This window comes from Aptenodytes forsteri, unplaced genomic scaffold (genome assembly GCF_000699145.1).
Source record: "Aptenodytes forsteri isolate BGI_AS27 unplaced genomic scaffold, ASM69914v1 Scaffold582, whole genome shotgun sequence".
In the NCBI taxonomy this organism is placed as follows: Eukaryota; Metazoa; Chordata; class Aves; order Sphenisciformes; family Spheniscidae; genus Aptenodytes; species Aptenodytes forsteri.
This window is the reverse complement of record NW_008795675.1, coordinates 198,311-209,791: the sequence shown is the minus strand read 5'-3', so window position 1 is coordinate 209,791 and position 11,481 is coordinate 198,311. Positions and strand designations below refer to the sequence as shown.

Genomic DNA, 11,481 nt, shown 5'->3' with positions numbered 1-11,481 from the left:
CTGCCTGCCACGGCGGGGCGGCTTCGTGGGGCCGCGCTTTTTGCCCCAGCTGTTCTCTTACAAGCCCTTTGCGGAGGAAGGTGAAGGTTTGCTTTGCCGTAAGAAACTTCTCGGAGGACTTAGGTAGTCTCTTGTTCTTGGTACTTGCTCTTCGGCCCCCCCGTTTACTTTAGCTCAAGGAGAAAGAACCAGCGTTTACTTTTCCGGGTGCCATCATTTATTTGCTGCTGAGGCTTGCTCCTACCCACCTTCCCTAACACTAAGAGACATTGTTATTTTTCATATTTCTGGCATCAGTTTATCGACCAGCTGAGGTCTAACCCCCAGGTGTTCAATCAGCATTAATAACACCCAGCAGTCAGTAACTGGCAAAACAAATGGAGGCTTTAAAAAAAAAAACAAACAAAAAACCAATCACCTGTAGGATATTTAACTCTACCCCTTCCACAGCTGTTTAAAAGAATCAAGAAAGAGTAGCTAAAATATGTATGACTTTGTTAATTTATTAATTCCTCTACCACATTGAATAGATGGGGTTGCTGGTTTTTTTAAACATGGTGGGAGAACCAGGAAGAACGTGACCTGGATGCTGGGACGGGGTACACCACCAGCAAGTTCGCAGACGATACAACAGGCAAGAGAATTGGTTCGACAGGAACCTCATGAAGTTCGGCAAGGGGAAGTGCAAAGTCCTGCACCTGGGGAGGGATGACTACCCACTGGAAAGCACCTCTGCAGAGCGGAGAATGGGTTCTCCAGCTGTGGAGATACTCAAAGCCCAAGTGGACACGGGCCTGGGCACCTGGCTCTAAATGGCCCTGCCTGAGCAGGGTGGTGGGTCCCTTCCCATGTCTGCCATTCTGTGGTTCTGAGCGCAGGCCTCAGCATTCCAGAGCAGCAGAAGGGAGGTGGGAGCCTGCTTCCAAAATTCCAGTTCTGTTCTCTACCCATTATGTCCTGGTTATATTGTGCAAGTCTGAAAAGATTTCCTATAGAGGGAAAACAAAAAAACCCCAAACCCTGCATTAATCTGTTGGAAAAGATTAAAATCAATGTCTAACACCTACTTCCCAGTGGTTGATACAGTAGGTTGCCTCTTCATGTGAGATTAACTCCCAGTTTGCAAGAAGGTGTGTCTCCTCTGCTGCCCAAATGCTAACACACATGGGCAGATGACTACTGTATGCCCACACATGCTGTAGATCAGATCCTTATGTCACTTTATTTCTGCTTTTTTTTTTAATAATGAAGCTTATTTTCTTATCTTATGATGTATGCATCATATCCTACCTTAGAAATAAAAGGGGGGAAAAAACCACAAGTATCAGCAATGCATTCTTGAATTTTTTTAATTGGTGGGGGGTTTCTGGTTTGTTGGGGGTGGGGGTGTTTGGTTTTGTTTGTTCGTTTTTTAAATACACTGAAAGCTTCTCATCTGCGATTTTATTGCACTAGACCATGATTCTGATTTGATAAAAGTCAGGAAACATTCAGTACTCTACTCTTGCAGAACATGCATTCTTCTGTGGCAGGAACAGAGTTACACAGAAACATACATAACATGTCCGTATTATGTATCTTGTAATGGCCATTAACGCCCACACCAGTGGTCACTGTTACTGTATAACACTCTTGAACAAATCACAGATTTCTCATACATAAAGTTTAATGAAAGACAAAAAATCTAATTCCTGTTTTACAAATTAAATATTGTATTAAGGATTTTTTCTTAAATCAGACTTGCATTTCAAATAAAATCTCAGCTACAGAGACCAATAAATACAGAGCTGCAAAGCAGAAAATTAAGTCAGTTTCAATGAGGTATCATTGCCTACAGCCACAAAACTGTTGTCTCAGCCTGAATGGTCCCAAATTTCTGGAAAACATTTCTATACTTCAAATTCCTCAATGCTAAAAAAGACAACTCACCTTCTCATGAAAAATTTCTGGTTTTAAATTTATGGGTCCAACATCTCTTTTAGAAGTAAAATCTGTTATGGCACTGTGATAATGTCAATACAAAATACACTTTCCACTCCTCAAGGATGATGAAGTACATGCTAGTCTTACACAGTCTCATTTGGGCTAGCAGACCATGTGTCAGTTGGTCCTACGGCAGCTTAAAGCAAGCCTGTGGGCACTGCTAGTTTCTGAAAGGGAATCTCACACCTCAGTAAGCAACACTGCCAGCGGTGCATTGACTACTGTGGTAGGCAGGTTCAGCGTGCTTTGTTGCTGCAGATCCATCAGCCCATTCCAGACGTAACGATTATGTCTCAAGAACGTTTATCACAGTGGCTCTTTTCACATAGTCTGAAGCTGATAAACTCTTGAACCCTTTTTCAAAAGATAACCCTGGTCATTTAGGGATCCAATAAAGCTTTCAAAATCAGATACCTGGGGGGGGGGGGAAATGAAAAAAATAAATATCAAATTGGAAGATTGACATTTTATCTGATGTAAAGCAACATAAACTGTTTGAAAGAACTTAGTGAAATAAAGTGAGCTAAGAATAGGTTAGTTTCCCTAGCAAACGGCTGACCTAGGAGATGGCATACTGTCAGTTGCACCCTTTTGTGCTTTACTTACACACTTTAAGGCAGGCAGAAAATATACAGAGTAACCTATGTATAAATCTAAGTTCTGAAACACAAGTATCTGCCAAAGAAAAGTCTGATTTCTACAGCACTCGCTGATTTCCAAGTATTTGTTACAGGTATAGAACTTTGAATGGGCAAAAAATATTCTATATGTAAAGGGAAAATTAGAATTAATTGAGTTAGCTGTAAATAATTAGTCACTGAATGAATGATCACGTGAGAAGAGAGCTGGCAATAACACGTTCTGTCAGACACAAGTATGTGTAGTCAATATTTGAACAAGTTTGGAGACTGAAGCTATCTTGCCCCAGCAGGCCAAAGGAGGTTAACCAGGCGATAGAAAGAACACCATTATTGCTCATAATAAGTTCCATAGAGATAAATTAATTGTCACTACTTTTCATTCATTACACGTGAAATCCAGTTTTAAGTTTTAAATTGGCATTTAAAGCTATTGATATTTTTGTTTGGCTGAGTCCCCCACAAGTACAGAATGCAAATCAATTACAGGATAACACACATTTGTGGCCATCTGTCCTACATGATGTTCCTATCAAGTTACAATATTAGGATGCTCAAAGCAGGAATGAAAACTGAAAAGGCATATTTGGGCCAGAGAAGGCCAAGCAGAAACATAACTGCACTGCTGAAATGCAACATGGACACCACAACAGTCTAAATTTGGGAACAAAAGTAGGTGTGTGGGGAGCCAGAGGAAGTAAAGTATACTGGAACCAAAGTTGCCTTTCATGAAACAAAGCAGAATCTTGTTAAAGACCAGCTTCAGAACTAGAACCAGCCCTTACTAGTGCAAGGAGTTGCTACTGTCAAACAGCTAGTAAGATCAGTAAAGCTTACAAACAAAGGCAATTCAGAAAGTGTGTTCACCCTAAAAGCAGCAAACACTGCTTATCCCTGTTCATTGCAGAGAGCCACAACAGATGTGCCTTTTCCACTTCCCATTTTGCAATAAAGAATTTTGACTGGTCTTGCAGTTTGTTGTTGAAGAAATGCTTGATTTCCAAACTTACTCGTATTTGTAGCTCCTTCGCAATCTGTCGAAGCTGTTGCAAGTCAAAGAGATTGTTGTAAGTTCTCTCTGCAACACTGTTAAGGGCAGAAACAAATCTTTTTGCTTGTGACCGATTGCTCATCCCAGACCCATGCTGTGAACGTTCGAAGTCCAGTTTTCCAAACTCATCTGAGTAGGTTCCCAACATGCTAAAAATATATAAAAAAAGATCAACAGGAGGTAAAAGCAAGAGTGCATTAATCTGCTTCCTGAAACATAACTGCTTGAGAAAGCTTTCAGAAGCCACATAGGAAACCACCCCCGAGTAAGAAAGTCACTATCTAGGGAACCTAGACTAAGCATCTGTCCAAATCACTTTTGAACTTAAATTGTTCAGCTGCAACAGAGAGTAATCACACAAGAGAAAAAACCTTTGGCAGCACCTCATGTCTAAATTACTGTGCATTGCTATGATGATACAACTCAAAGGTCTAAGTGATCGTATTCAACTTAGGGCTGCTGTCAGTTTTTAAAGAAGAGCTAACAAATCTCAGTATTGGTATCATGGGCCTAAACTTGATAAAGTAATTTTTGCACTGTGTTTGTGTATCTGTATTTAAAAAAAAGAAAGTTTTGAATGAATAGCACTGTGATACTTTATTTTTAAAGCAGTGTGTATTACCTATATTTCATTATTTCTATTACATCCTCAGCATCTTCCTTGGTAGATTTCTCCCTTAATTCCAGCCTTGATCGTGCCTTAAAACAAAACAAAAAACCCACAAAGGTATATTTAAGATATATTACACCTGATGTGAAACAAGGCTACAATCGCCCTACAACAAGCACAAATCTTAGAAGCACAGAGATGGAGCCTGAGCCTACAGGATTTAGAGGAAGATTCCTCTATTTTTTTTTCTGATAGCGTTTCAATGTCATCTCCTTCACACTTGCATTATTAGGCTGTAGCTTGGAGTTTATTTGCTTTTTAACAGTGTATTCTTGGGAAGCAGCAGATCACAAATAGTGTTATTAAAGCATAGTGTTAGGGGAAACAGTAGCAGTTTAAGTTCAAGATGGGCAGCAGCTTGTCCCTGCCTGCACCTACTTTTTCTCCTTTTGGGAGAATGTGATAGATTCTCTTTCTACCCCCTCAAGGGTGTTTTACTTTATAAGAGGCTTTAAGCATCAGTAGCTCTTAAGCATTTGTAAGTCTCTTGCATTGTCACTTTTTTTGACAGCTTATTCAGGGCTATGCTTTTTTTTGTTGTGTATAAAAAACCCCAACTTATAGGATATCAGTAGTAGTTTAGGAATAATCTCTTGGCTTTCAATCCCTTAAGTATTACACCTTGAATTTACCTCTGTAAGTCGAATCAGTGACTCTAGCTGCCTTGTCGTGATTGGTGTGCTGTCTATTCCTTGGTTTTGTTTCCGGAGCTCAAGGTAGAATTCCTGGAGGACCTGAGCAGCTTCTGGAGATAAATTTGGGTGAACGTACTGCCGAGCATATCCAACGTACTTCCTCAGCAGCTGATGTGGAATGGCATCAAAGTTTCCTCCTGGTAAGATCTAACCCAATTACAAAGAGCTTAGACTTCTGTCTGTCAGAACCCTATACAACATAAATTTTAACAGAAAATCTTCATCTTCTATGCTTTATCTGGTGAAACCCTCACTGTAAGGGCTTTAGTGCTTCATATATGAACTGTGTACTTAAAAAGTACATACGCTATGCTTAGACGTGTAATTAAACACACTCGGCCATTTCAGAAAAAGTAGCCAAAGCTTCTCATTTGCAATGATAAGAAGTGCCAGATATGATTTATCTATATCAAGAATTCTTTCTCAAAAAAGAGAAAATCCAATTTTGCAATTGTTACAAGACATATCTCCACAGAAGATTAAACCATCACTGCTGACATCCCATTTCCAAAAGTGCATGGGTTTAGCTCCAGCAGGGGATATGTCTCCCGAGACCTGGCATTTGACAGTATCAGCCCTCAAACTGATCACTTAAGTTTAATAAGAAATATGCTTCCCCTCCTATAATCCCCAAATTTGTCATGAGTTGCAGATGCCCAAGCATTTGTTTACATACTGCTTTATTTGGACTCAATACTTCACAGCACATCATATTATATCAAATTATTATATCCAGTCTAGTTCTGTAGCTCTTTATTGAAATCTAACACAGCAAATTTGCTTTAGAGTATCTCACGCAAAGTGTCTTCTCACTACCACAACTGAAAAAAGCCAGCTCAGCTAATAAATTCTCTTCTGCGTGGAGATGAAGATGGCTTGAGAAACATTTTTAGTAGGTCCAGAAGGGTGGGTAATGTAGCTACAACAGACAATTGGTAGAAACTGGTGGCTGGGGCCTTAAATACTTCCTCTTTAATTCAGAGCCAATTATCATGAGAAGAATGGGAGTGGGAGACCAAGGACATCCAGCAGGTCAGGGTTGCCAGGTGCCAACGCAAGGAACACCACAGGACGGGGCATAGCAACAGTCACAAGACCAGTCCTACCTTTAGTCTTTCAAGCAGCGGTCGATCTGAAACAACTTCGAGAACAGAGCGATCCTGTGTGTTGGTACGAGTCACAACAGCGCTGCTGCATGCTGCCTGCTTTCCAGCTCGGATTGCCATCACATGCTCAGACAGCAAGTGATCGTGATCTTCATTTGGGGTGTCCAGCAAAATGAAAACTAAATCAAATCTCGACAGTAAGGCACTCCCCATTCTAGAGTGAAGACAAGAAAACCGCACAATGCTTGTAAAAAAAGTGGAAAAATTACAGCAACTCTGCTCCACTTCAAAGACATTTAGAAAGTCCTGTCCCATTCATTCAGAATAAAGTAGAACAGCAATTTCTCTCTCAAAAGGTCATGAAAAATTGTTACAGTAAGTTTGTGTTCAAGCTCCAGGAAACTCAAAAGCAATTATATACAAACTACAAGACTGCCAGAAGCACCTGCTCCTGAATGTGAACTATACCAGCAGCATTTCAGAAAGTGCTCACTTTAAGTTCTCAGACACTGTTTTGGCTTTGTTATAATGTCCTCCAACTGGGTTTGCTGCAGCAACAATAGACGTCCGAGCTGGCAAACTGCAAACAATGCCAGCCTTGGCAAGGCTGATACTTTGCTGTTCCATGGCTTCCAACAAAGCCTGATGCTGGTTTCCCATCTTATCAAATTCATCTATTCCACAAATACCTGGAAGCAATTAACACAAGACAAAGACTTATTAGAACACACATTAACTGATGGACAAGTGTATGCTACAATCCAGTGCTGATTGTACGATCTATCAGATTGTATGTTACAATCCATCAGAAGTCCAACCTAACATCTTAGGGACTGCAGGAGACATCAGACCAAGTCTCCATTTTAGCAAGGTTTGTTTTCATTTCATGCTGCCGCAGCTGAACCATTATGAATTTGGCCTGGCTTGCGGAAGCAGTGTCTTGATTACACATTAAGATGACAAAAGCTTGTTAGCTTTTTTAAAAATAAATAGACAACAAATCTCACAAGCCAGCTATTTTTCAAAAACAGTAAGAATCCAGTAGCTGCCATTAAGTCAGATTTTTCATCAAGGATATCCTAGTTCTTTGACACATTAAGTAAGGCTGGTAGGTTAACTGCAGAACTCCAGTTTCCTATACATCCTAAGCCCTAGGAAAGCAGGAACCACCCCTCCAAAGAAGTCACTGGAGAAGCTCAGAACCTTCCCAAGACGTGGAAAGTCAATATCGTACTTCAAATTTACATTTTTAGTCCACAATTATGCAAGCACTGTAGTTAACCTTAGACTTGGCAGCACACACACACCCTCCATGTTCGTTCATACAAAACCTGTAGCATTACACATATTACCTTGATCTCCAAGCACTAAAGCACCAGCTTCCAAGGCAAAATCTCCAGAAGCGCCATCTCTGGACAGTGTAACAGTTAGGCCAGAGCTGGTAGAAGTATTACCACAAACATACACACCTCGAGGAGCAACGTTACACACTGCCTGGAAGAGAAAGAAATACTTTTTCCCTTCCCAAGGTGAAGAGTTTGATAAGCCTTATTCTAGAGAAACAATTCAAAGCAAACCCAAATTTATTTCCTTCTACTTAACGTGGCCCAACAGTAAAGTTATAACTCCTTGCAACCCCAAGAGACATACTTCTGCAAAACAGTAGGAATAACTTTGGTCACACTACTTGTACACAGCTGTGTCTACATGTTATCAAATCTATTAGGACTTTGGGCACAACATTTACATTTCAAAGTATATTGAAATGCTTGGGCACATGCTGTCCATCACGGAATTGCAGATATATAGTTTCTGTATCTTCAGACCCCAAGGTCTATTTAGACTAACATCTTGTCTGAGTGCCCAACACAAGCTGCTTCAAAGGAAGCATGCATAGTTCTCCCCACAACTAGGGGATGAAGGACAGTCTAGTCTTGGTCCATGTCTCTAGTATCCAGAAAGCAGCTTACAATTTGAAATATGAACTACAAAAGGAAAGCACGGTAAGCTTGAAGAAATTTTACATAGACTGGCAAAGACACAGACATGTTGCAGTTAAATTTGCCTAGAATACAGTTACCATAACTGGATTTTCCCAGCAAATATCTAGTTACTGGTGCCTCTGTTTTATTTAAAAGATGACACCCAAAGCATATTTGTTCAGTACCAGATATGTGACAGGCACTGAGTATTGAATAAAAAAACCCAACCAAACAAAAAAAACCTGGCTCGTGCACAACTTTGGTTTTCTCCTTCTTTGGTTTTCTCCTTGTTTTTTTTTTTTTTTTTTTTTTTTTTTTTTTTTTTTTTTTTTTTTTTTTTTTTTTTTTTTTTTTTTTTTTTTTTTTTTTTTTTTTTTTTTTTTTTTTTTTTTTTTTTTTTTTTCCTGTGACAGTGATGACTGAGAGAAGCCTTATCTCAGGGTCTTATCTGAGGAACAGATTACTAGCTTTTCTTGAATGGCATTCCATTATTTAGCAACGATGTGAAAAAACAAATCTACTGTATGCTAGAGAGTCTCCATTCAGTGAAAAATGATTTAAAAATTTGTTTGCCAAGATGCTTGCATACAAATCCATCATTTTGGTTAAATTATTGCAAGTCATATCCTAACATAACATGCCCACATTAGAAAGACTCAGACTTTTTAAATGAGGTATGCAGTGCTGCAGGTCTAGGTGAACTCTGTCCCTCTTTCACTTCACAGTAACCATGGGAAAAGACATGGAACTTTAAAGCCATTCAGTTTAAGATGAAAAGATTCTATTACTAACTGATTTTGTCAGTCATGCAGAAATGCCCACCAAGATTAAAACCCAAGCACAGCAGCAGGTCCCTTTCCCAAAAAGCTGAGATCTGTGCTAGCAACATAGAAATAGTGTAAGAGAATGGAAATAAACCTCACAGAAGGTGAGTGACTTGGTATTTAAAGTTGCATTACTTCCAAGAGTGTACTTACTTTATTTGGCAATGGATCAGCTCAATGAAGATAGGACAGAATGAAACTCCTCACCGGGGAAAAGAGTTGGTGAAAAAAAAAAAAACAACAAACTATATAAGGGCAGAACAGCAAGTCTATACTTGAAAGCTCACAGGCTTGACCAAGAATACCTGCTTGGTAAGTGTTTTAACAAGCCTGATCCCTTCTGCAAGGCTCCCTGGAAGGAGAGGACAGCAGGGGACCCCTTTGGGTACTATCCTATATTTGAGGCATCCTACATGAAAAGATAGCTCCAGCCAGGCTCAAGCAACCCTTTAGTCTTAGTACAGCTATCCTACCATGCTTACAAGAAGTCAAGATAGCAAGGAATTAGAGAAAAATACACAATCAGACAATAGAAATAAATCAACCCATACTTGCAACATTTGACTTTTTCCTAATCCTGGATCTCCAACGACCAGAACATGTGGATCTCCTCGCACCGGGATTCTGTTCTTGTCATCTACAAACTTCTGACATCCTCCAAATAACGCCAGGGCCAAACCTGCCTTTACAATCTGTAGTGGTACATATCAACACTAATAAGTACTTGATCATGGTGACCAATACTGACAGCTCCCTAGAATTGGTTGTATTAACCCTTTCCTTCTGGACAGCTGAACTTAGGTGTGTAAGACTGCCACCTCCTTGTCACTGAACGTGACTGTGAGTCACAGTCACCTGTAAATACAGTCCCTGCCCCTTCCACCCACCCCAGATAAGCTTTATAAATCCTTTTGGAGTTTACTGTGGCATAAACATTTCAAACTGAAGTTGCAAGCAGAGCTGTTAACTTACTTACCTCATGGCCATAGATTGCAGGACAGAGAGAGCTGAAAAACAAAAAACACCGTAAGATAAGGGGAATATAAATCTTGTATTACTATTAAATAATCACTTCTGTCTCCCTTGTCATATGATACCTCTATAAACATATAAAACTTTTGGTTAGCTGTTGCTGAATTTCTAACAGAATCAGTTTACATCAGCAGCATCAAATTTCTTGAAATTTTCAGATAACCAGATATGCTTGAAATAAGAAAAGCCTTTCATCTGAGTTCACACAAACACAGAGGAGAACCAGTTTCCCCGTGGTTTCTGCACCCATTCTTATCTTAATCAAGTAACTACCTGTAACCCTCCTTTTAAAGGTGCTAGTTTTGTGTTCTTTGACTCCACTGGGAGGACCCAAAGGGACACTCCAGCTAGAAGAGTACTTCTCGGTCTGAACTGAAGGTCTTTCACACCCTCTGCTCAGTTCTCACACCTCTTTCCTCTGCTGTAGAAAAGCAGAGCAGAGAACAAAATAGTGCTTGTGAGTTGAATTTGCTTGGTGAGAAGCAAAATTAATTAATTGTTGGTTGTTTTTTTTTTTTACCTGTGGCTTTCTGTCTCAGGGTTGAACTGAAACACTCCTAACTTCCCAGTATCCTTAAATCCCTCCCAGAGTCCTAACATCCCCACTGCAATACTTTCACTTCCTCCCAAGCCCCACGCCTGCTAAAGTTTGTTAAATCTCTGTAGTGTCTTTGCACAAGCCTTAGACATTTCATAGCTTTAAAGTTAGCTGTCACGTTTCTCTGAAGTTGGTCATGCTGATTCAGAAGTCTAATCCTAGGCCCAGTCTAGATCTGACACAACTTACTTCACGATGAGCCTGAACAGATTTTCCTCAGCTTGAATTTCTTGAACAGCGTAAAGGTCTTTAAGTGAAAACTCCATGAATGATCTTTGAAAAGTCTCATCATCAAAATTCTTTGGTTTTTGTCCTTTACTGTTGCTGACAGAATTTGCTTCTATGTACAACAAGAACATACACTTGTCATTCTTATTTTTAGAAGCTCCTGTTAGAAAAATTGAGAAAGGATGAAAGAATATTTTTTACATCATCAAGTACTGATGTTATTTACAAATGGCATAGGGTAATTAAGAAATATTAAGTACAGTCATGTGCAAAATGTTCATATTTAGGTACCTGAACATCTACATTTTCAAAAATTGATGCAAAGTAAGTAAGTTTCTAGTTACATTTGTTCTTTAAGTTCCCCCCATTTAGGTACACAATAAAATATTTTGCTGGATTAGGGGGGTATATGTGTATAGAGAGGATTTTCTTGCCGAATAAATGAAGTTTTCCAGGAATTTTAGGTTACATTATTCTAGTCAAATATAAGTTGAAAATAAAATGTTTCCACTCAATATTTAGAGGAAAAAATCCATAGTGCAGAAGAATAAACATGTAGCTTAATAATTAATCATTTTCTATATCCCCCAATGATTACTGAGCAGAGAATGTGGTCTCACAGTAAACCAGTACTGCAGTTCTCTGCAATATAGTCTATTACAGCCTCACTTGGG

General features: G+C 39.5%; 1 protein-coding gene across 2 annotated transcripts in view; it reads right to left on the bottom strand.

The window, feature by feature from the left end:
* Positions 1 to 2,304: 2,304 nt before the first annotated feature.
* MCM8 (minichromosome maintenance 8 homologous recombination repair factor) overlaps positions 2,305 to 11,481 on the bottom strand; it is a 16,708-nt gene continuing 7,531 nt past the window's right edge. Inside the window, exons 9-18 of one of the 2 annotated variants that reach the window (XM_009282594.1) lie at positions 10,769 to 10,967; positions 9,926 to 9,956; positions 9,501 to 9,641; positions 7,496 to 7,637; positions 6,637 to 6,832; positions 6,144 to 6,357; positions 4,975 to 5,184; positions 4,295 to 4,371; positions 3,632 to 3,821; positions 2,305 to 2,397 (exon numbers count right to left, since the gene is read on the bottom strand). In XM_009282594.1, the coding sequence (XP_009280869.1) occupies positions 2,305 to 2,397; positions 3,632 to 3,821; positions 4,295 to 4,371; positions 4,975 to 5,184; positions 6,144 to 6,357; positions 6,637 to 6,832; positions 7,496 to 7,637; positions 9,501 to 9,641; positions 9,926 to 9,956; positions 10,769 to 10,967 (1,493 nt within the window). The remainder of the gene's footprint in view (positions 2,398 to 3,631; positions 3,822 to 4,294; positions 4,372 to 4,974; positions 5,185 to 6,143; positions 6,358 to 6,636; positions 6,833 to 7,495; positions 7,638 to 9,500; positions 9,642 to 9,925; positions 9,957 to 10,768; positions 10,968 to 11,481) is intronic. The other variant, XM_009282595.1, reaches the window with a different exon arrangement.